Genomic DNA, 26,462 nt, shown 5'->3' with positions numbered 1-26,462 from the left:
GGCTTGCCATAACCAAGACGTTGAATACTGATTGACTTAAGACATTTCAGCTTTTCATTTTTAATGAATTAGTACAAATATTTTTAAAAACATAATTCCACTTTGACATTATGGGGTATTGCGTGTAGGCCAGTGACAAAATCTCAATCGAAATGTAATACATTTTAAATTCTGGCTGTAATACAACAAAATGTGGGGGGAAAAGTCCAGGGGTGTGAATCCTTTCTGAAGGCAAACAGCCCTGAACCCTCCATGGTAGAAGTTAACCAGACACACACACACAGAGCCAGGCGTTACATCAGACTGTGGTACAATTATCAACAACCTCTAACTTGCACCCCCTGCACACTGACTCAGTACTGGTACCCCCTGTATATAGCCTCGTTATTCTTATTGTGTTACTTTAAAAATCTATAATTTTTTAAACTTTAGTTTATTTGATAAATATTTTCTTAACTCTTCTTGAACTGCATTGTTGGTTAAGGGCTTGTAAGTAAGCATTTCACGGTAAGGTCTACACTTGTATTCGGCACAAGTGACAAATAAAGTTTGATTTGATTTGGTTGTATAAGTGATAAACAACAACACTCTATTTCTATGGTAAATTACCACAACGCAGGGTGTAAATGTAGTCAAATACAGTCAAGCGTTGGATGTGGTCAAGTATTAGATTTTTTAAAATCTCTGACACAATGTATGTAATGGCGTCGAAATAAGGACGCATAAAAAAGAACCAATACCGACTTTAAAATATGGTGGTGGATCTTTGATGTTATGGGGCTATTTTGTTTCCACTGGTCCTGGGGCTCTTGTTAAGGTCAACGTCATCATGAACATTACCCAGTACCAGTATAACATAACATATAGTAAGATAAACCTGGAATGAGGTCAACACAAGGGAGAATGACTGTCCCCTTTCATTGAAGCCCTGGAAAGTCTAAGGCTGCCCGAGGTACTGCAGGAATTGTTAGCAGAAACAGGATCCCCCATTAAAGTGAATTGAAAAATGGCAATCGTCATGGCCAATCTTTGTCAATCTTTTAAAGAAAACATTACTTAGAAGACAATCATGGTACCAATATCACGGTACGCCATTGGCCTTCAGCTTGAGAGGGGGCAAGCTAGCCTGCAACGTCTCTTCTTGGAGTAGCTCAAACTGCGCATGTTATGTCTCCATTAGACGCCATCTTAACCGACTTCATTTGGCCTGAATGCGCTATTGTGTCTGCACATAGGAATGAATGGTGTCACGTGATCAATGGCTTTGTCCAGTCATTGGGTCAAGAGAGCAGAGGTTCCTACCTAAAGGGTTTGACGTATTTTTATTTTTTTACTTCTAGATGGACTTTTGACGTCGTGTAAAATCTCACACTTACTCTACAACACGGGTAACGCTTTATTTGAATGGTATGTCCTAACAGTGTCATAATACTGACATAATAATGTCATATTGTCATGACAACCTATGTCCCTGAATGTCAAGTGACAAGGCAGTGTCATTTTGTCCACCTGACAACACTTTTCCCATGGCGGGTTTTTCTTTGTTACCTGAGATGTCAAACTTGGCGCTCTGTAGGGACTGGAAGAGGGCACCCCTGGGTGGCAGGTCTGGGAAGCGCGACTCCAGTAGGCAGGCCAGAAGGCTGTCCTTGGGTGTGACCTTGCCCGCCTCTGGGGCCATGTTGACACAATCCAGCACAATGGCCCCTGTGTGGGCACATAGGTGAACTGAGCTAATGGTTACCGCTGGCATTGACAAACAAGTGCAACTACAATTTTAGTCAAAATTCCTCCTGCCATATTTCCACTGCCTAGTTCTGATGTATGCATTGTTTAATGACTTGGAGACACTGTGACCCTCAAGTACTGGAGTTTGGCACGTGTTATAGAGAATGCTGGACATGAGAGAATTATTGCTGTGGCAACCTTACCGTATAATAATTGGGCCACCTGTCTGTCTAGCACTTCAGGTGCCTTGTGGTGAATGTACTCTGTCACCAAGGTGGCACAGGAACCCACGGTTTCCATGGTGACCAAACAGGAAGTGGAGGGTGTCCTCTCGAGGTGGTGGTGATCAATGACTTCCACAACTGCCTCCTCCAAGTCAATGTCGGCACTACGGGGAAAAGTTGAAGTTGAGTGAATATTGTGAAATATATTGTGTCATATATCCTTAACTATGTGTTTTCTGCCTCCCGAGTGGCGCAGCCGTCTAAGGCACTGCATCACAAAGCTTGAGGTGTAACTACAGACTCGGGTTCGATCCCAGGCTGTGTCACAGCCGGCTGTGACCAGGAGACCCATGAGGCGGCGCACAATTGGACCAGCATCGTCCAGGTTAGGGGAGGGTTTGGCCGGCCCGGGATTTCCTTGTCCCATCGTGCTCTAGCGACTCCTTGTGGTGAGCCGAGTGCCTGCAAGCTGACTTTGATTGACAGCTGGACGGTGTTTCCTCCAACACATTGGAGCGGCTGGCTTCCGGGTTAAGAGAGCAGTGTGTCAAGAAGCAGTGTGGCTTGGCTGGGTCGTGTTTCAAAGGACGCACAGCTCTCAACCTTCGCCTCTCCCAAGTCCTTAGGGGAGTTGCAGCGAGGAGACAAGACTGTCATGAAATTGGGGGAAAAAATGGGGGAAAAGTATCACCAAAAAAACAAGTTTTCTTAATCTGGGTCCGGGAAACTGGCCCTCCACATATCAGGCACTTTCCCACAAAGTTCTCCTGTGTTGTCAATTCTATTTGATACTGTAGGTATCATTGGTAGAAAGTCTGAGTGAGAGAAAGGCAGAGATGGCAAGGGAGAGAATGTTAGAAAAGAGAGTGTGTGTAATGATTGTCTTCCTCTTCTGATGAGGGATAAGATGGATCGGACCAATGCGCAGCATGGTAAGTGTTCATGTTATATTTATTAGAACAGAAACACAAAACAAAATAACAAATAGAGTGAAACGAAAACGAAACAGTCTTGTAAGGTGCAGCAACACAAAACAGAAAACAACTACCCACAAATCATAGTGTGAAAACAGGCTGCCTAAGTATGGTTCTCAATCAGAGACAACGATAAACAGCTGCCTCTGATTGGGAACCATACCAGGCCAAACACAGAAATACAAAAACATAGAAAAACAAATAGAATGCCCACCCCAATTCACGCCCTGACTAAATGCCCACCCCAACTCACGCCCTGACTAAAATAGACATAAAAAAGGAACTAAGGTCAGGACGTGACAGTGTGAGAAAATAAATAGGAAGAGTCATGTTGCAACCCCTGACCTAGGAAGCACGTTGTGGTCCACTAGGGAGAGAACCAGCCTCTTGGCTCTATGGAGCCCTGCCAGGTCCACCTCGTCACGGAACACCAGAGCCTCTGATGGAACACCGCTCTCCTTCAGCAGGAACACGTTGTCTAAACGTAGGGGGAACTCGGCCCTCGGGATGTTCAGCACTGGTACCACAGTCTTACACGAGCTGCCAGACGTCTGGGAACAAAGGGGGATGGAAGAAGAGAAAGGGAAAAGGAGGAGAGGAAGAAAGGATGGAAGAGGGAGACCAGTTCAAAACAGACATCTAACACCAACACACCTTCCTGCTGAGGTTAGCTGGGATTCCTCTGCAATATTTTTGTCCACATTCTCAGACCTTTGGCGTATCTTGAGTATCTGAGGCTGTGTGAATATTTCATGAGTAGCGGGGGTGTATAGGCTAGCGAGCAGCTATAGCCAGGGGTTAAGGAGGGAAGATGGATCAATGCAGTAATGAAAGATAAGGAGAGACCGGTGGCTGGTGGCCAGGGCACAGACACTGTTTTTATGCTTGAGTATGATCTGAGTGACTCTGAAGGTTGTCTGGTCCTATTTTGGAGAATTCTGGGAATTTTGATTACGCTTGGTCAAGCTATTCATGGACCTCAGACCTAGAAATGAGTCACTCTGAGCCGGGGGTGCTTCAGGACTTGGCCCAGTTCTCTCAACACCATTAACAAGTTAAATTAGGAGATATATGAATTACTGCATAGCAGGACGTATTAATTTACAAATTTGATTTCAAACAACCACAACATAGAGTCTATGGGTCTTCATACTAGAAGATTTCCAGAAGGTACACTACATCACCAAAGGTATGTGGACACCCCTTGCAATCTCCATAGACAAACATTTGCAGTGAAATGGCCTTACTGAAGAGCTCCATAACTTTCAATGTGGCACCGTTATAGGATGCCACCTTCCCAACAAGTCAGGTCGTAAAATTTCTGCCCTGCTAGAGCTGCACTGGTCAACTGTAAGTGCTCTTATTGTGAAGTGGAAACATCTAAGAGCAATAACACTCACTACCAAGTTCCAAACTACCTCTGGAAGCAACGTCAGCACAATAACTGTTTGTTGGGAGCTTCATGAAATGGATTTCCATAGCAGAGCAGCCACTCACAAGCCTAAGACCAGCATGACAATGCCAAACATCGACTGGAGTGGTGTAAAGCTCTCAGCAATTGGACTCTGGAGCAGTGGAAAAGCGTTCTCTGGAGAGATAAACCACGCCTCACCATCTGGCAGTCCAACGGATTAATCTAGGTTTGGCGGATGCCAGGAGAACGCTACCTGTCCCAATACATATTGCCAACTGTAAAGTTTGGTGGAGGAGGAATAATGGTTTGGGGCTGTTTTTCATGGTTTGGGCTAGGCCCCTTAGTTCCAGTAAAGGGAAATCGTAATGCTACAACATACAATGACATTCTAGACGACTCTGTTCTTCCAACTTTGTGGCAACAGTTTGGGGAAGGCCCACTTGCTCAAAGTGAAATCCATACAGAAATGGTTTGTTGAGATTGGTGTGGAAGAACTTGACTGGCCTGCCAAGAGCCCTGATCTCAACCCCATCAAACACCTTTGGGGTGAATTGGAACGCCGACTGCGAGCCAGGCCTAATCGTCCAACATCAGTTCCTGACCTCACTAATGCTCTTTTGGCTGAATGGAAGAAAGTCATACGCAGCAATGTTCCAACATCTAGTGGAAAGCCTTCCCAGAAGAGTGGAGGCTGTTATAGCAGCAAAGGGGGCACCAACTCCATATTAATTCCCATGATTTTGGAATGAGATGTTTGACGAGCAGACATACTTTTGGCCATGTCGTGAATGTATTTTTGGGTAACAATTTACTAAAACCCCCTGTTATATAAGGGCTACATAACACGGTCATAATCATGGCATAACTGGTGTCAGCTTATGATAACTGACGTTATGTCGTGATTATGAGTGTTATGTAGTCCTTATGACTCAAGTAAAGCAGGGGTGCCGAAACAAAATTAAATATTAGTAGTGAGACACCCCAAAAATACATGGCTGATAATTGCATAAGATCATTCTGGAAGTTTGTCAAGGGCACTAGGACCCCACTTCCAGCGGCCCTGAAGTAAAGTGTCAATTACTTGTTACCGTATAAAAAACCTAAACATTTGAGAAGGGGAATAGATACTTCAGGTATGGTAACTCATTTTCGACCTGGGTTGAGGGATTCACTAATGAGAGGCGGCACAGGCTAGAAGCTAGCTGACTCACTGTGGATAGAAAGTAGGCGAAGGCGAGGGACGACACCATGGAGTCGAGGTCACAGGCCTCGTTGCCAAGGACAACGTGGATCCCAGAGCTGCCCTCCGAACTGCCCTAAGGAAGTAAGAAAGTAAGGAAGTAAGGAAGTAAGTAAGGAAGTGAGGAAAGAAAGAAAGAAAGAAAGAAAGAAAGAAAGAAAGAAAGAAAGAAAGAAAGAAAGAAAGAAAGAAAGAAAGAAAGAAAGAAAGAAAGAAAGAAGGAAGGAAGGAAGGAAGGAAGGAAGGAAGGAAGGAAGGAAGGAAGGAAGGAAGGAAGGAAGGAAGGAAGGAAGGAAGGAAGGAAGGAAGGAAGGAAGGAAGGAAGGAAGGAAGGAAGGAAGGAAGGAAGGAAGAGAGAGGGGGAAGTAAAGAGAGTGGGAAAATTCCTTGTCAGATTTATACATTGTAGATTTCTAAACCGTTTTTTTTTTACACAGCCAAGGCTACACTAGTCAAAATGCAAACCATTGCCAGAATGCTAGATACCTGCCTGCAGTCAGTTAATGAATAGCCAAGAATAGCCTAGTGAAACAAATCCCATGTTGACAGACTGGAATGATAGACCTATATTTAATTCCGGCTCACAGTAGTTAGTTAGCATCTAGCCTATGCTATCATTTTTGGACTGCTGCTTTTAATCTACTTAGGCTATGATAATCAAAGAACATCACCTACTTTAAAGTGGCACTTCAGTCCACTTAACAACTGATTTACTTAACAATAGGCACATCTCAATAGGTGGTCCAGATAAGTCGTGACATAGTACAAGACATGCTCCTCTATTGCTCCTCAAGAAGGAGGGCCGATGACATCACAGATTCCCATCAAACCAACTCTTTGAACGGCCCATTCCTTGAAGTTTGCTGTCGTGTCAAAAAAACACAACTATTTTGCTCAAAACGTATTTCTTTACCCTTTAGTGTGTGTACTGCATTGTATTTACACCTGGGACATAGCTTTTCAACAGTAAATGTTCAAAAACCGTTGCGGTACATCTTTAATAACAATGAGTGAATGTGCAGCTACAACTATGACACAGCCTTGTTGGACTCAGCGAGATAATTTTGCCATCGACTGGTAGACCCACTGTGATAAGGAGTGTGATTTGTATCGCTTGATCTGGGACATAATGATAGAAACGATATTATGACTGACACCGGGGAGACGGCCTTGCTGTGACGGGATGATGGCAAAGCTGTGACAGCACTAATTACCCGTGTGTGTGTGGCAGTATGGCAGGACACAAAAAGCTAAATCAACCGTCTGGCTTTAGCTAAGTTCTTCTGAAGCACTCTGCTATACATTGAACACTTTAATTAGCTAGTTCCGTTAGTTTATGGACCTAACTGCTGGAAACCTGTCATTTATCTGTAAACCAGGAGAAGAAGTCCAAACACTAACTATTTGGTAGGGATTTATATGCTAACAACTACTTTGTCCTTTAAGGCCACCTTCCTGTTCCGGTGGCGCTCGGCGGTCGTCGTCACCGGCCTACTAGCTGCCACTGATCCTTTTTCCCCCTTGTCTGTTTATTAGATGTACATCCTATTGACTTCAATGGTAAATCAAGAAATATGTCCAGGTCTGCCTTCTAGACAGTTTTTACTCTCCATCAGTATGGGCTGTAGATCAGTGTGTGGATGGAGAGAGAGCCATTTCGCTCCATGTTAAGTGCCCAATGTAAGTGCCCCGTGGGCGGCACTAACGGGAAGCCAGTCTGAGTGTACGACAACATGGCGTCATGGCCGCCCAGCCTCCCCTTCCCTTTTATCTCCATCTTCCCAGCGTACGCGGCACCTCCCATCAGGCGTAGCATTGGACAGACCCGAGCAGGCAAACAGGAGCCAAGGGAGGCTATATTTAACAACAGTGTGTGTGTGTGTGTGTGTGTGTGTGTGTGTGTGTGTGTGTGTGTGTGTGTGTGTGTGTGTGTGTGTGTGTGTGTGTGTGTGTGTGTGTGTGTGTGTGTGTGTGTGTGTGTGCGTGTGTGTGTGTGTGTGTGCAGAGCTCTTCAACCGTGACTCCACAACAGCCACATGGTAAACAGAACGATTCAGGGCGACGTCTCCTACAGCTGTAGTAATCCAGTATTGCAGTATCCATTCAAAGACGAGGCTAGAAATATAAACAAGGGTTACATAAGAGGTGAACAACTTGGTTGGTGGGAAAACGTAGGCCTGACACAAATACGGAGGTGTAGAGGAGGAATGTTATGATAGTACCATGATTATGACAGGATGCTCTGATTCTGCTCTTCATGCATGTCCTTGTGCACCTGTTTTGTGTGCCATTCGCAGATCAAGTGTAGCCAACGGTGTTAATGGGAAACGCAAACTGTTTTGCAATGGGCTTCATATTCAACTCACTCTGTTGCTGAGAAATGTCAATTACTGTCACATAATAGGGCAGTGCTGTTTTCTAACAGTTATCCCCATGCCCCACGCTAATGTGAATTCGACCACGTTCACAGAGCAATCCATTTAGGCCTGCATTTGAGTGCAGCATTCAAGACAGGGATCACTTTGAGCCAGGTTGTGAGCTTCAATGGGTTGATATTGATGAGCCAATAGTGTTCCATTACTGCTGAAACACAAATCAAATGCAGTTAGGCACGCTGGCTACTCTCACCCGTTCCCCTTTCTGAGAGCCCCATCATAGCTCTCATTCCTTCTGGTTAATGTAAAACCGCACCATACTGAGGCGTTCTCTCTCCAATCCACTTAGCACAGGCCTCAGGGACTCAGAGAGATAAGGCTGAACCGTGGAATTGGTGGATGGAGTAGCAAGTTGTTTGGAGAGAGGGAAGAGAGACAAACCCCTAGTTTTCCTCATTCTATGCTTCTTTTCTCATCCTCATCATCAGTTTAACTTTTCAGCTAAATAAATTCCACCTTGATTCCACTTTTGTTGGGAATAGTGTTATTTTAGGTAGGCAATGGGTATGGTTTAACTTTAGGTAACGGTTATGAACTTGGGCAGGTTGACATTCCTTAGATAGGCAAAACAAAAAACATGTATAAACAAAATGCTAAACAGGGTGGTTCGAGCCCTGAATGCTTATTGGCTGACAGCTGTGGTATATCAGACCGTATACCACAGGTATGACAAAACATTTATTTTTACTGCTCTAATTACGTTGGTAACCAGTTTATAATAGCAATTAGGCACCTCAGGGGTTTGTGGTATATATATCCAGGCACTCCGCGTTACGTCGTGCTTAAGAACAGCCCTTAGCCATGGTATATTACCCATATACCACATCCCCTCGGGCCTTAATGCTTAAATAGACCATTTTGTTTAATCCGTCTGTCTGCATATTTCAAGACACGGCATATGAGGGTGCAGTGAGATACCCGATGGGTTGGACAATATTTTCTCGTCAATCATCTTTAAAAAAACGTAGACATAAAAACTGCAAATCAACCAATCGTCTGTCGTTAACGCAATGGAAAAGTAAAATGCTTTATTATCTAAAAATGTAAAGTGTGTGGGCCACGCAGAGAGTGCAATTTGAGGCCATGTGGCGGAAAGTGATACACGCGCTGGAGATGGGGGTGTGTTCTAGTGGGTCTGGGCAGGTGTGATGTGGTTGATGTTTGTATGATGTTGTTGTTTGTATGTGTATGCTTTGTATTGTTTATAAAATATCAATTATATCACTACAACAGAATTATGGCACACACAGTCAAGGAAGGAACTACCTGACAGATATGTACTGTAAAGGTCGACCGATTAATCGGAATGGCCGATTAACTGGGGCCGATATCAAGTTTTCATAACAATCGGTAATCAGCATTTTTGAACACCGATCATGGCCTATTACATTGCACTCCACGAGGAGACTGCGTCGCAGGTTGACTACCTGTTATGCGAGTGCAGCAAGGAGCCACGGTAAGGTGCTAGCTAGCATTAAACTTATCTTATAAAAAACAAATCAATCTAAACATAATCACTAGTTAACTACACATGGTTGATGATATTACTAGTGTATCTAGCTTGTCCTGCATTGCATATAATCGATGCGGTGCCTGTTCTTATCATTGAATCACAGCCTACTTCGCCAAACGGGTGATTTAACAAGCGCATTCACGATAAAAGCACTGTCGTTGCACCAGTGTGTACCTAACCATAAACATCAACGCCTTTCTTAAAATCAATACAAAAGTATATATTTTTAAACCTGAATATTTAGCTAATATTGTCTGCTAACATGAATTTCTTTTAACTAGGGAACTTGTGTCACTTCTCTTGCGTTCTGTGCAACAGAGTCAGGGTATATGTCACGGCTTTCATTGTGGGAAGGAGGAGCAGACCAAAATGCAGCGTAGTTTTGATTCATTTTATTAAATACGGAAACTATACACGATAAACTAACAAAATAACAAACCTACGAAAACTGAAAACAGCCCTATCTGGTGCAAAACACAGAGACAGGAACAATCGCCCACAAACACACAGTGAAACCCAGGCTACCTAAATATGGTTCCCAATCAGAGACAATGACTAACACCTGCCCCTGATTGAGAACCATATCAGGCCAAAAACAGAAATAGACAAACAAGACATCAAACATAGAATGCCCACTCAGATCACACCCTGACCAATCAAAACATAGAAACATACAAAGTAAACTATGGCCAGGGCGTGACAGTACCCCCCCAAGGTGCGGACTCCGACCGCAAAACCCGAACCTATCGGGGAGGGTCTGGGCGGGCATCTGTCCGCGGTGGCAGCTCTGGTGCTGGACGTGGCCCCCAGTTCACCGCAGTCTTCCACCACCTTGTCCGCTTCCGTGACATCCCAGCGGATCCGGAAGAGTCTGGCTGACTGGCGGATCCGGAAGAGTCTGGCTGACTGGCGGATCCGGAAGAGTCTGGCTGACTGGCGGATCCGGAAGAGTCTGGCTGACTGGCGGATCCGGAAGAGTCTGGCTGACTGGCGGATCCGGAAGAGTCTGGCTGACTGGCGGATCCGGAAGAGTCTGGCTGACTGGCGGATCCGGAAGAGTCTGGCTGACTGGCGGATCCGGAAGAGTCTGGCTGACTGGCGGATCCGGAAGAGTCTGGCTGACTGGCGGATCCGGAAGAGTCTGGCTGACTGGCGGATCCGGAAGAGTCTGGCTGACTGGCGGATCTGGAAGAGTCTGGTTGACTGGCCGATCTGGAAGAGTCTGGTTGACTGGCCGATCTGGAAGAGTCTGGGTGACTGGCGGATCTGGAAGAGTCTGGCTGACTGGCGGATCTGGAAGAGTCTGGCTGACTGGCGGATCTGGAAGAGTCTGGCTGACTGGCGGATCTGGAAGAGTCTGGCTGACTGGCGGATCTGGAAGAGTCTGGCTGACTGGCGGATCTGGAAGAGTCTGGCTGACTGGCGGATCTGGAAGAGTCTGGCTGACTGGCGGATCTGGAAGAGTCTGGCTGACTGGCGGATCTGGAAGAGTCTGGCTGACTGGCGGATCTGGAAGAGTCTGGCTGACTGGCGGATCTGGAAGAGTCTGGCTGACTGGCGGATCTGGAAGAGTCTGGCTGACTGGCGGATCTGGAAGAGTCTGGCTGACTGGTGGATCTAGAAGAGTCTGGCTGACAGGCGGATCCTGGAAGACTGACGGCTCTGGCTGCTCCATGCTGACTGGCAGCTCTGGCTGCTCCATGCAGATTGGCAGCTCTGGCTGCTTCTTGCAGACTGGCAGCTCCTTGCAGACTGGCAGCTCCGGCTGCTCCATGCAGACTGGCAGCTCTGGCTGTTCCATGAAGACTGACAGCTCTGGCTGCTCCATGCAGACTGACATCTCTGGCTGCTCCATGCAGACTGACAGCTCTGGCTGCTCCATGCAGGCTGGCAGCTCTGGCTGCGCTAAACAGGCAGGAGACTCCGGCAACGCTGTAGAGGAGAAAGGCTCGGGCAGCACTGAACAGGCGGGAGACTCCGGCAGCGCAGGAGAGGAGGAAGGCTCCGGCAGCGCTGGAGAGGCGAGGCGCACTGTAGACCTGATGCGTGGTGCTGGCACTGGTGGTACTGGGCCGAGGACACGCACAGGAAGCCTGGTGCGGGGAGCTGCCATCGGAGGGCTGGTGTGTGGAGGTGGCACAGGATGGGCTAGACCGTGAAGGCATACTGGAGATCTTGAGAGCAGTGCTGGCACAGGACATGCAAGGCTAGGGAGGTGCACAGGAGGCCTGGTGCGTGAGGCTGGCACCAACTTCACCAGCCGACTAGCACGCATCTCAGGACGAGTATGGAGCGCTGACCCAGGTGCCATCAAATCCCCGACACGCTCCGTCGGGCGAATTCCATATTTAAAGCAACAACAAAGCAACTCCCTCTCCTCCAATTTCTCCATTAACTCCTTCACAGTCTCTGTTTCGCTCACCTCCAACACCGGCTCTGGTTCTGGTCTCCTCCTTGGCTCCTCACGATAAACAGGGAGAGTGGGCTCAGGTCTGACTCCTGACTCTGCCACACTCTCCCTGAGCCCCCCCCATCCCCCAAGACATTTTTGGGGCTGACTCTCGGGCTTCCATCCGCTTCGCCGTGCTGCCTCCTCATCCCGGTGCCTCTCTGCTTTCCCCGCCTCCAGTTCTTCCTTGGGACGGCGATATTCTCCAGGCTGAGCCCAGGGTCCTTCTCCGTCTAATTCGTCCTCCCATGTCCATTCCTTCTTTTGTTGCTCCTGCTGTTGCTTTTGCCTGTTACCACGCCGCTTGGTCCTGTTGTGGTGGGTGATTCTGTCATGGCTTTCGTTGTGGGAAGGAGGAGCGGACCAAAATGCAGCATAGTTTTGATTCATTTTATTAAATACGGAAACTATACACGATAAACTAACAAAATAACAAACCTACGAAAACCGAAAACAGCCCTATCTGGTGCAAAACACAGAGACAGGAACAATCACCCACAAACACACAGTGAAACCCAGGCTACCTAAATATGGTTCCCAATCAGAGACAATGACTAACACCTGCCCCTGATTGAGAACCATATCAGGCCAAACACAGAAACAGACAAACAAGACATCCAACATAGAATGCCCACTCAGATCACACCCTGACCAATCAAAACATAGAAACATACAAAGTAAACTATGGCCAGGGCGTGACAGTATATGCAGCAGTTTGGGCCGCCTGGCTCGTTGAGAACTGTCCTCAAAAAGACAGCCAACTTCGCCAAACAAGGGATGATTTAACAAAAGCCCATTTGCGAAAAAAGCACAATCGTTGCACGAATGTACAGGTACCTAACCATAAACATCAATTCCTTTCTTAAAATCAATACACAGAAGTATATATTTTTTAAACCTGCATATTTAGTTAAAAGAAATTCATGTTAGCAGGCAATATTAAACTAGGGAAATTGTGTCACTTGTCTTGGATTTATTGCACGCTGAGTCAGGGTATACGCAACAGTAAGGGCATCCTGGCCCCTTGCTACTTTTCAAGAATTTGATGTAATTATGACATAACATTGAAGGTTGTGCAATGTAACAGCAATATTTAGACTTATGGATGCCACCCGTTAGATAAAATACGGAACGGTTCCGTATTTCACTGAAATAATAAATGTGTCATGTCTTGTTATGTCTGTTCCTGTCCTTTCTCTTCATTCTCTCTCTCTGCTGGTCTTTTTAGGTTACCTTCTCTGTCTCTCATCCCTCAGCTGTTCTACATTTCTCCTAACTAGCTCATTCTCTCTTTCCCCACCTGTTCTCTCTTCCCCCTCTGATTAGGTCTCTATTTCTTTCTCTGTTCCTGCTACTTTCAGGGTCTGATTCTTGTTTGTGTTTTTTGATGCCAGAAGCAAGCTGTCGTCTCGTTTGCTTCCACCTTGTCCTGTCCTGTCGGAGTCTGCATGGCAGGTGCAACCTGCATTATACTACGTTCTTTTGTTCCATTGACTACGTTGGAAGAGGATTTATGCCATTCCTGTTTTTTATTAAAGAACTCTGTTTTCTGTTAAAACCGCGTTTGGGTCTTCACTCATGTTCATAACAGAAGAATCAGACCAGGAATGGACCCAGCGGCTCCGGACCCTTTTCACTCCGCCGTCGAGATCCAGGGAGCGATGCTAGGCAGACACGAGGAGGAATTGTCTGCTGCTCAACATGCCGTTGAGACCCTGGCCGTCCAAGTCTCCGACCTCACAAGACGGGTTCACCAACTCCACCTCGATCCACCGCCCACTTCCAGGGTTTCCGAGTCTCCGGAGCCCAGGATCAACAACCCGCCGTGTTACTCTGGGGAGCCCACTGAGTGCCGCTCATTCCTCACTCAGTGTGATGTGGTGTTCTCTCTCCAGCCCAACACTTACTCCAGGAGCGCAGCCCGCATCGCCTACGTCATTTCTCTCCCTTACCGGACGGGCGCGTGAGTGGGGCACGGCAGTCTGGGAGGCGAGGGCTGAGTGTATTAACCAGTATCAGGACTTTAAGGAGGAGATGATACGGGTTTTTGACCGTTCTGTTTTTGGCGAGGAGGCTTCCAGGGCCCTGTCTTCCCTATGTCAGGGGAATAGATCCATAACGGATTATTCTATTGAGTTTCGCACTCTCGCTGCCTCTAGTGACTGGAACGAGCCGGCTTTGCTCGCTCGTTTTCTGGAGGGTCTCCACGTCGAGGTTAAGGATGAGATCCTCTCCCGGGAGGTTCCTTCCAGTCTGGACTCCTTAATAGCTCTCGCTATTCGCATAGAGCGACGGTTTGATCTTCGTCGCCGAGCTCGTGGAAAGGAGCTCACGTTCTCCGTTGCTCCCCTCTCCACATCACTGCCACCTGCCGCATCACTGCCACCCTCCTCCGCCGGCTCGGATGCTGAGCCTATGCAGCTGGGGGGTATTCGCATCTCGGCCAAGGAGAGGGAACGGAGAATCACCAATCGCCTCTGTCTCTACTGCGGCTCCGCTGGTCATTTTGTCACCTCATGTCCAGTAAAAGCCAGAGCTCATCAGTAAGAGGAGGGCTACTGGTGAGCGCAACTACTCAGGCCTCTCCTTCTGGATCACGCACTACCTTTCCGGTCCATCTCCGCTGGCCCGGTTCATCTGCTTCCTGCAGTGCCTTGATAGACTCTGGGGCGGAGGGCTGTTTTATGGACGAGACCTGGGCTCGGGAACATGACATTCCTCTCAGACAGTTAGGGAGCCCAGGGCCTTGTTCGCTTTAGATGGTAGTTCTCTCCCCAAGATTCAGCGTGAGACGCTGCCTTTAACCCTCACTGTCTCTGGTAATCATAGCGAAACCATTTCTTTTTTAATTTTTCGTTCACCTTTTACACCTGTTGTTTTGGGTCATCCCTGGCTAGTGCGCCATAACCCTTCTATTAATTGGTCTAGTAATACTATCCTATCCTGGAATGTTTCTTGTCATGTAACCTGTTTAATGTCTGCTATCCCTCCTGTTTCCTCTGTCTCTTCTTCACAGGAGGAGCCTGGCGATTTGACAGGGGTGCCGGAGGAGTATCACGATCTGCGCACGGTGTTCAGTCGTTCCAAGGCCACTTCTCTCCCTCCACACCGGTCGTATGACTGTAGTATTGATCTCCTTCCGGGAACTACTCCCCCGGGGTAGATTATACTCTCTGTCGGCTCCCGAACGTAAGGCTCTCGAGGATTATTTGTCGGTTTCGCTCGACGCCGGTACCATAGTCTCCTCCTCCTCCCCCGCCGGCGCGGGGTTCTTTTTTGTTCAGAAGAAGGACGGGTCCCTGCGCCCATGCGTGGATTATCGAGGGCTGAATGACATAACAGTTAAGAATCGTTATCCGCTTCCTCTTATGTCTTCAGCCTTCGAGATCCTGCAGGGAGCCAGGTTTTTCACCAAATTGGACCTTCGTAACGCCTACCATCTCGTGCGCATCAGGGAGGGGGACGAGTGGAAGACGGCGTTTAACACTCCGTTAGGGCACTTTGAATACCGGGTTCTTCCTTTCGGCCTCGTTAACGCTCCAGCTGTCTTTCAGGCACTAGTTAACGACGTCCTGAGAGACATGCTGAACATTTTTGTTTTCGTTTACATGGATGATATCCTGATTTTTTCACCGTCTCTCTCGATTCATGTTCAGCACGTGCGACGCGTCCTCCAGCGCCTTTTGGAGAACTGTCTTTATGTGAAGGCTGAGAAGTGCACTTTTCATGCCGCCTCTGTCCCTTTTCTCGGTTCCGTTATTTCCGCTGAGGGCATTAAGATGGATCCCGCTAAGGTCCAGGCTGTCATTGATTGGCCCGTTCCTAAGTCACGCGTCGAGCTGCAGCGCTTTCTGGGCTTCGCTAATTTCTACCGTCGTTTCATCCGTAATTTCGGTCAGGTGGCAGCTCCTCTCACAGCCCTTACTTCTGTTAAGACGTGCTTTAAGTGGTCCGTTTCCGCCCAGGGAGCTTTTGATCTTCTTAAGAATCGTTTTACATCCGCACCTATTCTTGTTACACCTGACATCTCTAGACAGTTTGTTGTTGAGGTTGACGCGTCAGAGGTGGGCGTGGGAGCCATTCTTTCTCAGCGCTCTCTCTCTGACGGCAAGGTCCATCCTTGCGCGTTTTTCTCTCATCGCTTATCGCCGTCAGAACGTAACTATGATGTTGGTAATCGCGAACTGCTCGCCATCCGCTTAGCCCTAGGCGAATGGCGACAGTGGTTGGAGGGGCGACCGTTCCTTTTGTCGTTTGGACTGACCATAGGAACCTTGAGTACATCCGTTCAGCCAAACGACTTAATGCGCGTCAGGCTCGTTGGGCTCTGTTTTTTGCTCGTTTCGAGTTTGTTATTTCTTATCGTCCGGGCTCAAAAACACCAAACCTGATGCTTTATCTCGTCTCTTCAGTTCTTCTGAGGTCTCCACCGACCCCGATGGGATTCTTCCTGAGGGGCGTGTTGTCGGGTTGACTGTCTGGGGAATTGAGAGGCAGGTAAAGCAAGCACTCGCTCACACTCCGTCGCCGCGAGCTTGCCCTAGGAACCTTCTGTTCGTTCCCGTTCCTACTCGTCCGGCCGTTCTTCAGTGGGCCCACTCTGCCAAGTTAGCCGGCCACCCCGGCCTTCGGGGTACGCTCGCTTCCATTCGCCAGCGTTTCTGGTGGCCCACTCGGGAACGTGACGCGCGTCGATTTGTCGCCGCTTGTTCGGTCTGCGCGCAGACTAAATCTGGGAACTCTCCTCCTGCCGGCCGTCTCAGACCGCTTCCCATTCCCTCTCGACCGTGGTCTCACATCGCTTTAGATTTTATCACCGGACTGCCTTCATCAGCGGGGAAGACAGTTATTCTTACGGTTGTCGATAGATTCTCTAAGGCGGCTCATTTCATTCCTCTCGATAAGCTCCCTTCTGCTAAGGAGACGGCTCAGATCATTATCGAGAATGTTTTCCGAATTCATGGCCTTCCGTCTGACGTCGTTTCCGACAGAGGCCCGCAGTTCACGTCTCAATTTTGGAGGAGTTTTGCCGTTTGATTGGGGCTTCCGTCAGTCTCTCGTCCGGCTTTCATCCCCAGTCTAACGGTCAAGCCGAACGGGCCAATCAGACTGTTGGTCGCATTTTACGCAGTCTTTCTTTTCGTAACCCTGCGTCTTGGTCAGAACAGCTCCCCTGGGCAGAGTACGCCCACAACTCGCTTCCCTCGTCTGCTACCGGTCTATCCCCTTTTCAGTGTAGCCTCGGGTACCAGCCTCCGCTGTTCTCATCTCAGCTCGCCGAGTCCTGCGTCCCCTCCGCTCAGGCTTTTGTCCAGCGTTGCGAGCGCACCTGGAAGGGGGTCAGGTCGGCACTTTGCCGTAATAGGGCGCAGACTGTGAGGGCCGCTAATAAGCGTAGGACCAAGAGTCCTAGATATTGTTGCGGTCAGAGAGTATGGCTCTCCACTCAGAACCTTCCCCTTAAGACAGCTTCTCGCAAGTTGGCCCCGCGGTTCATTGGTCCGTTCCGTATTTCCCAGGTCATTAATCCTGTCGCAGTGCGACTTCTTCTCCCGCGCTATCTTCGTCGCGTTCACCCGGTCTTCCATGTCTCCTGTGTTAAGCCCGTTCTTCGCGCCCCCGCTCGTCCCCCCCATCCTTGTCGAGGGCGCACCCATCTACAGGGTTCGTAAGATTTTGGACATGCGCCCTCGGGGCCGTGGTCATCAGTACCTAGTGGATTGGGAGGGGTACGGTCCTGAGGAGAGGAGTTGGGTTCCCTCTCGGGACGTGCTGGACCGTTCGCTGATCGATGATTTCCTCCGTTGCCGCCAGGTTTCCTCCTCGAGTGCGCCAGGAGGCGCTCGGTGAGTGGGGGGGTACTGTCATGTCTTGTTATGTCTGTTCCTGTCCTTTCTCTTCATTCTCTCTCTCTGCTGGTCTTTTTAGGTTACCTTCTCTGTCTCTCATCCCTCAGCTGTTCTACATTTCTCCTAACTAGCTCATTCTCTCTTTCCCCACCTGTTCTCTCTTCCCCCTCTGATTAGGTCTCTATTTCTTTCTCTGTTCCTGCTACTTTCAGGGTCTGATTCTTGTTTGTGTTTTTTGATGCCAGAAGCAAGCTGTCGTCTCGTTTGCTTCCACCTTGTCCTGTCCTGTCGGAGTCTGCATGGCAGGTGCAACCTGCATTATACTACGTTCTTTTGTTCCATTGACTACGTTGGAAGAGGATTTATGCCATTCCTGTTTTTTATTAAAGAACTCTGTTTTCTGTTAAAACCGCGTTTGGGTCTTCACTCATGTTCATAACAAAATGTTTTGTTTTCGAAATGATAAGTTTCCGGATTCGACCATATTAATGACCTAAGGCTCGTATTTCTGTGTATTATTATATTATAATTAAGTCTATGATTTGATAGAGCAGCCTGACTGAGCGGTGGTAGGCAGCAGCAGGCTCGTAAGCATTCATTCAAACAGCACTTTACTGCATTTGCCAGCAGCTCTTCGCAATGCTTCAACCATTGCGCTGTTTATGACTTCAAGCTTGTTAACTCCCGAGATTAGGCTGGCAATACTAAAGTACCTATTAGAACATTCAATAGTCAAAGGTATATGAAAAACAAATGGTATAGAGAGAAATAGTCCTATAATAACCACAACCTAAAACTTCTTACCTGGGAATATTGAAGACTCATGTTAAAAGGAACCACCAGCTTTCATACTTTCTCATGCTCTGAGCAAGGAACTTAAACGTTATCTTTTTTACATGGCACATATTGCACTTTTACTTTCTCCTCCAACACTTTGTTTTTGCATTATTTAAACCATATTGAACATGTTTCATTATTTATTTGAGACTAAATCGATTTTATTGATGTATTATATTAAGTTAAAATAAAAGTGTTCATTGTTCATTCAGTATTGTTGTAATTGTCATTATTACAAATATATATATATATAAAAATAGTCCGATTAATCGGTATCGGCTTTTCTTAGTCCTCCAATAATCGTTATCGAAAAATCCTAATCGGTTGATCTCATCACTGAAAACAAAAGACTGCTGCAAAAGACTGCTGCAACCAATAACATTAAATGGTCTTCAAGTGTTTGATTATGGAAAAGATGAGCATGTTGAGGGCCCCCCAACCCGTGAGTGTGTGGGCATGAGACAGGACAGGCATACAAAGCGTTAAGCTCCCCAGGTAGAGTAGTCAGGGACAACCCCAGACATAAACATCAACACTTAGTCTCCAGCCATGTGTGGAGGCCATAATGTGAAGTGACAGTGGCTAAACTAAGGCTGCCCAGTGCACATCAGAACACAGAGACCTTCTGTGTGGCAGTATTCAGATATAACCTGGCCTAAGTGGTTGATGTGGACCAAACAGAAGCATCTGACCAGAGGGCAGGAACATTAAATCTAACAGACGACAAGAGCCAGGATGTATGCCCCGAAGCTTTGATTACGCCCATTTAAAATGGGAACTCATACTTAGAGAAGGGGGGAGGATGCTGGGAAATAATAACTTTTAAGTGAATGAATCAAAAGGCCACTACAAACTACAACTAGGCCATTACATACTACAACTAGGCCACTACATTCTACAACTAGGCCACTACAAACTACAACTAGCCCACTACAAACTACAACTAGCCCACTACAAACTACAACTAAGCCTACATCCAGGCTGTATCACAACCGGCCGTGATTGGGAGTCCCATAGGGCGGCTCACAATTGGCCCAGCGTCGTCTGGGTTTGGGTTGTCACTGTAAATACGAATTTGTTCTTAACTGACTTGCCTAGTGAAATAAAGGTTAAATAGAAAATGTAAAATACTAGTGTCTTACGGAGAAGGTTTTAAGAAAGGAATTCAATTCAGCCCATTACATGTTTTGATTAGTCTCACGTTACGTCTCGAATGTGTTCTCTGATTCTCTCTCGGGCCATATGATATCCCACCACAGCTGTTCTCTGACGGAAGGAGAAAACAACTAAAGTAAAGCAGGTTAATGGTGACTCCTCAAGAGTAATCGCCGACCCCTTGAAATTAGACACCTTCTCTTTAAATCTTTGCTGTGCCTGACAGCCATAGACAGCAGCATTCCATACCAAGGCTGCAGGGGAAGGAGGAGGGGGGGGGATGAGATGTCTGCCATTCAAGCATAGTGACAGAGGTGTCACCTAATATCACTATTAATAATGTCACATGCACAACAGTCAAGCTGTTGGGCCACAGGAATTTGGAAGTGAGAGCTTTAGCCCAGACTCCAGCCGGAGAAAGAGAGATGTGTGCGTGTGCCCACATAGCCTATATAAACAAGGGGTACCCACCACACATGACACCTTTAGTCTTGAATGTACACACAGGCAATACAGTGTGCAGGAGATGCCAGGGTGGGACAAAAAAGGGAATAGCTTAAGAGTGTTTCCCCCACTATGTCAGGTTCTTTGCACTTGACTAAAATGTCATACAAATCATTAACCCTCTCATGGCATTGGTCATCTGACTCTACTGTGGCAACCCCTTGCAAAATGTGCTGAAAACATACCAAAGATGCAATATGTGACAATGGCTGTTAATGAAGTTTCAGTGGGCAGTATTCTACCTCCTCTTGCTCTCTGACAATTCTAGCTCTTCATCCACACACCACCTCCTTATGAGTCATGGCGCTCTGTGTTTTGTGTGTCAGGCCTTTTACAAGAAAAGATTCATCATCTTCAGGAAAAAATGATTTTTGGAATCTTGAACCATACTGCAATTAGTCTCTTTTCAATTCAGCTATGTTGTAACTTGAGCGAATGAATCAATAAACTCTCAATTTTAGTTGACAGGTTGTTAGGATATCCATACATTATGAATAATATAATAGTAATAAAGTAGTAATAGGCTAGCTAATTCAATTGTAAAAGCAGCAAAGTCTTGGAAAAAAAGTGACCAGCCTCTGTGACAGTAATTTAGACAGTTGGAATATGTAAATTAATTGAATGACAGACAGCAGAGAGCACGCGATGGACAAGGCTAGTCATTAAACAGAGCAAATGAAACATTTGTAAAATATGCAATGCAATGTATAGTAAACGTATTCGTGTGTGTGCCTACCTTTAATGCAGCACTACATCTCTGTAGAAACCCCTCCATTTTCGCCAGCGTTGTGCACTCCCGGGATATTCTGCCAAACAGAATGTTTACAGACCCGTGTCCTCTGCAAAGACAATTTGACGAATATTCCTACACCACGTTTTGAAAAGCAGAAACTCCTGAAGGGTACAAAGTGGCAGTGATGGGTCGTTCGCGAACGAACGGCTCTTTTTGAATGGTTCTTTTTGGTGAACGTCGGGGACCGAATCGCATCTGTGAGAGAGCCGTTCATTTGGCTCCCTGATTTGAATAATGTTTATACTTCTTTTTGAGCTCAGACAACGATTATCTGCAGATGATATGTTATAAAAACATGATCTGAAGATTGTAATTAATCACTGCAGAAACAATTGATAGTGAGGAGAGAGACTTTTTCTGGCCCACACATTGTTACATTGCGTTCCTTTTTTTCTTATATTTTTTTGCAGGCGTGGTAATAATTTAGAAAGGTAAAAATGTAATTGGTCTCGCATGTCATGGTCTGACATAATGGCAGGCAACCTTGTCGGCTTTACATTAAGAGATTTTCAGAGGAGGGACCACTATTATTTGAGTCACAAGCAAGTCTCAAGTCACAAGGTCCGAGTCTCAATTCGAGACAAGAATAACTGGTCAAGACTCTAGTAAAGTCCAATTCGTGCATTCTAAGAGCAAGTCAAGTCGAGTAGTCATGTTTTCAAGTCAAGCCTCAAGTCAAGTTCTTTTTTCAAAGACATGTATACATGCAACGACTTGTTCAACTATAAATATTTGCGTATTTATTAAGACTAGCAGACAGCCCTTTTCATTATTTGGTCAACTTTCGACTAGCTATGTAATTGTAGAATAGGGACCTTGTAGCCAGGGGCGGAGCCAGAAGGGTGTCCAGGGTGGCATTGGACACCCCTGACATCTGATTGGCCACCTCAATATTTAATTCCCTACTGGCAGTTTAATGCTGATTGACATCCCATTTCACCTCTTGTTGAAAGAAGCATTATTTTGACGTTTTTAAATCGAGGAGAATATTAACGTTGGTTGCGAGATACAAAATAATAATAAGAATAAGAACATATAGAAGAAGAAGAGGGAATATCAAATCATCAAATCAAATTTTATTTGTCACATACACATGGTTAGCAGATGTTAATGCGAGTGTAGCGAAATGCTTGTGCTTCCAGTTCCGACAATGCAGTAATAACCAACAAGTAATCTAACTAACAATTCCAAAACTAATTTCTTATACACAGTGTAAGGGGATAAAGAATATGTACATAAAGATATGAATGAGTGATGGTGCAGAGCAGCATGGGAAAGATACAGTAGATGGTATCGAGTACAGTATATACATATGAGATGAGTATGTAAACAAAGTGGCATAGTTAAAGTGGCTAGTGATACATGTATTACATAAGGATGCAGTAGCTGATAGAGTACAGAATATACGTATACATATGAGATGAATAATGTAGGGTATGTGTCAGGATTTGGCCAGGGTTGTTCCGGGTTTTGGTCACTAGATGCCCCCATTGTGCTTTTTGACCTTATGTTTTTTCCCTTGTTCCCCATTATTATTTGCACCTGTGCCTCGTTTCCCCTGATTGTATTTAAACCCTTAGTTCCCCTCAGTTCTGTGCTCTGTGTTTGTATGTTAGCACCCAGCCCTAGTGTTCTGTGTATTCTTGTCGATTCCGGTGGATGCTCTTGTGGAATTCTGTTTTTGTTTTTGAGGATCTCTTAAGGCTTTTTTGTGCTATTCCTACCATCTTTTGGATTTACTATTTTTGTATTGAAGGACTTCTCCTTTTTACTTTATTAAATACACCGTCTTAAGTACTGCTGTGTCTGCCTCATCTTCTGGGTTCTGCTGACTATTCGTGGCTCAGTTGGTTAAGTGACTGTTTCTCACTCTGGAGACCCAGGTTCGTAACCGGGTCCTGACAGTATGTAAACATTATATTAGGTAGCATTGTTTAAAGTGGCTAGTGATATATTTTACATCCTTTCCCATCAATTCCCATTATTGAAGTGGCTGGAGTTGAGTCAGTGTGTTGGCAGCAGCCACTCAATGTTAGTGGTTGGGTGTTGTCCTTGATGATCTTTGTGGCCTTCCTGTAACATTGGGTGGTGTAGGTGTCCTGGAGGGCAGGTAGTTTGCCCCCGGTGATACGTTGTGCAGACCTCACTACCCTCTGGAGAGCCTTACGGTTGTGGGCGGAGCAGTTGCTGTACCAGGCGGTGATACAGCCCGCCAGGATGCTCTCGATTGTGCATCTGTAGAAGTTTGTGAGTGCTTTTGGTGACAAGCCGAATTTCTTCAGCCTCCTGAGGTTGAAGAGGCGCTGCTGCGCCTTCACGATGCTGTCTGTGTGAGTGGACCAATTCAGTTTGTCTGTGATGTGTATGCCGAGGAACTTAAAACTTACTACCCTCTCCACTACTGTTCCATCGATGTGGATAGGGGGGTGTTCCCTCTGCTGTTTCCTGAAGTCCACAATCATCTCCTTAGTTTTGTTGACGTTGAGTGTGAGGTTATTGTCCTGACACCACACTCCTCCCTGTAGGCCGTGTCGTCGTTATTGGTAATCAAGCCTACCACTGTTGTGTCGTCCGCAAACTTGATGATTGAGTTGGAGGCGTGCGTTGCCGCGCAGTCGTGGGTGAACAGGGAGTACAGGAGAGGGCTCAGAACGCACCGTTGTGGGGCCCCAGTGTTGAGGATCAGCGGGGTGGATATGTTGTTGCCTACCCTCACCACCTGGGGGCGGCCCATCAGGAAGTCCAGTACCCAGTTGCACAGGGCGGGGTCGAGACCCAGGGTCTCGAGCTTGATGACGAGCTTGGAGGGTACTATGGTGTTAAATGCCGAGCTGTAGTCGATGAACAGCATTCTCACATAGGTATTCCTCTTGTCCAGATGGGTTAGGGCAGTGTGCAGTGTGGTTGAGATTGCATCGTCTGTGGACCTATTTGGGCGGTAAGCAAATTGGAGTGGGTCTAGGGTGTCAGGTAGGGTGGAGGTGATATGGTCCTTGACTAGTCTCTCAAAGCACTTCATGATGACGGAAGTGAGTGCTACGGGGCGGTAGTCGTTTAGCTCAGTTACCTTAGCTTTCTTGGGAACAGGAACAATGGTGGCCCTCTTGAAGCATGTGGGAACAGCAGACTGGTATAGGGATTGATTGAATATGTCCGTAAACACACCAGCCAGCTGGTCTGCGCATGCTCTGAGGGCGCGGCTGGGGATGCCGTCTGGGCCAGCAGCCTTGCGAGGGTTAACACGTTTAAATATTTTACTCACCTCGGCTACAGTGAAGGAGAGACCGCATGTTTCCGTTGTAGGCCGTGTCAGTAGCACTGTATTGTCCTCAAAGCGGGCAAAAAAAGTTATTTAGTCTGCCTGGGAGCAAGACATCCTGGTCCGTGACTGAGCTGGATTTATTCTTATAGTCCGTGATTGACTGTAGACCCTGCCACATACCTCTTGTGTCTGAGCCGTTGAATTGAGATTCTACTTTGTCTCTATACTGACGCTTAGCTTGTTTGATAGCCTTACAGAGGGAATAGCTGCACTGTTTGTATTCAGTCATATTACCAGTCACCTTGCCCTGATTAAAATCAGTGGTTCGCGCTTTCAGTTTCACGCAAATGCTGCCATCAATCCACGGTTTCTGGTTAGGGAATGCTTTAATTGTTACTATGGGAACGACATCTTCAACGCACGTTCTAACGAGCTCTTTTCGCGATTGACGAAAGCATCATATTTGAAGTACATTTTAAGGTTTAGCATCAGGTTTAGGTTTTTACGAAAGTTTAGTCGCTGTGTAAGTTGACGGTAAACCTTTGGTTCCATTAACAGACAGTTAATCAGATAAGAGAGATCGGTTCCCAATTTAACCTAACATTATGTTTACATCTGTGCTAGTAATTCACGCATATACAGTGCAGTGTGGTAAGTTACAGTAAACAAATGTTTAGCTAGTATAGGGTAACTATTAGGCTACAGCTGTCAGTGTTCAGCAAGTTAGCATTCAGTAATTTGAAATCCATTAATCAGTTAGATTTTCGTACTTGAACTCAAAACAAACATGTGTTATTATCAGTCTGTTAACGTTACTCAAAAGATTACCACAATTTGCAGATAGCCTGTTTGCTATTCTAAAGGTATAAGAAATTATAGCTAGCTGTCACTTACTGCAAAGTAGGGTTAGCCATGATCAAACTAGTCATTTGGGCGGGTAGTTGATTTTAAGGTACAGTTATGATAATGGGGATTTGTAATTAAGATTGAGATTGGACTAAAATGTGGATAATTGGATGCTTATGTAGCCGATGTGAAATGGCTAGCTAGTTAGCGGTGGTGTGCGCTAGTGGCGTTTCAATTGGTGACGTCACTTGTTCTGAGACCTTGAAGTAGGGGTTCCCCTTGCTCTGCAAGGGCCGCGGCTTTTGTGGAGCGATGGGTAACAATGCTTCGAGGGTGACTGTTGACGTGTGCAGAGCATCCCTGGTTCGCGCCCAGGTCGGGGCGAGGGGACAGACGTAAAGTCTATACTGTTACATTGGTGCCGTGACCCGGATCACTGGTTGCTGCGGAAAAAGGAGGAGGTCATAAGGGGGGGGTGTGTAGCCGATGTGAAATGGCTAGCTAGTTAGCGGTGGTGCGCACTCGTGGCGTTTCAATCGGTGACGTCACTTGCTCTGAGACCTTGAAGTAGTGGTTCCCCTTGCTCTATACTGTTACACTTAGATGTAACCATAAACAGCCTTATTTTTGCATAGGGTCAATTATTATTATTATTTATTTATTTTCACCTTTATTTAAAGGTAAAGGCAAAAAAAGGCCATGGTGGCAAAGTAAATACAATATAGCAAGTAAAACACTGGAATGGTAGATTTGCAATGGAAGAATGTGCAAAGTAGAAATAAAAATAATGGGGTGCAAAGGAGCAAAATTAATTAATTAATTAAATACAGTAGGGAAAGAGGTAGTTGTTTGGGCTAAATTATAGGTGGGCTATGTACAGGTGCAGTAATCTGTGAGCTGCTCTGACAGTTGGTGCTTAAAGCTAGTGAGGGAGATAAGTGTTTCCAGTTTCAGATTTTTTAGTTCGTTCCAGTCATTGGCATCAGAGAACTGGAAGGAGAGCCGGCCAAAGAAAGAATTGGTTTTGGGGGTGACGAGAGAGGTATATCTGCTGGAGCGTGTGCTACAGGTGGGAGATGTTATGGGGACCAGCGAGCTGAGATAAGGGGGGACTTTACCTAGCAGGGTCTTGTAGATGACATGGAGCCGGTGGGTTTGGCGACGAGTATGAAGCGAGGGCCAGCCAACGAGAGCGTACAGGTCGCAATGGTGGGTAGTATATGGGGCTTTGGTGACAAA

At 46.4% G+C, this 26,462-nt stretch overlaps 1 protein-coding gene across 1 annotated transcript in view; it reads right to left on the bottom strand.

The window, feature by feature from the left end:
- LOC135551417 (exopolyphosphatase PRUNE1-like) overlaps window positions 1–21,263 on the bottom strand; it is a 28,943-nt gene extending 7,680 nt beyond the window's left edge. Inside the window, exons 1-5 of the mRNA XM_064982632.1 lie at window positions 21,059–21,263; window positions 5,552–5,656; window positions 3,272–3,477; window positions 1,932–2,116; window positions 1,549–1,707 (exon numbers count right to left, since the gene is read on the bottom strand). Of these exons, the coding sequence (XP_064838704.1) occupies window positions 1,549–1,707; window positions 1,932–2,116; window positions 3,272–3,477; window positions 5,552–5,656; window positions 21,059–21,097 (694 nt within the window). The 5' untranslated portion in view covers window positions 21,098–21,263. The remainder of the gene's footprint in view (window positions 1–1,548; window positions 1,708–1,931; window positions 2,117–3,271; window positions 3,478–5,551; window positions 5,657–21,058) is intronic.
- Window positions 21,264–26,462: the final 5,199 nt, after the last annotated feature.

Source organism: Oncorhynchus masou, chromosome 13 (assembly GCF_036934945.1).
Source record: "Oncorhynchus masou masou isolate Uvic2021 chromosome 13, UVic_Omas_1.1, whole genome shotgun sequence".
NCBI lineage: Eukaryota > Metazoa > Chordata > Actinopteri > Salmoniformes > Salmonidae > Oncorhynchus > Oncorhynchus masou.
The sequence above is the reverse complement of the archived record's forward strand: the minus strand, read 5'-3'. Positions and strand labels throughout refer to the sequence as shown.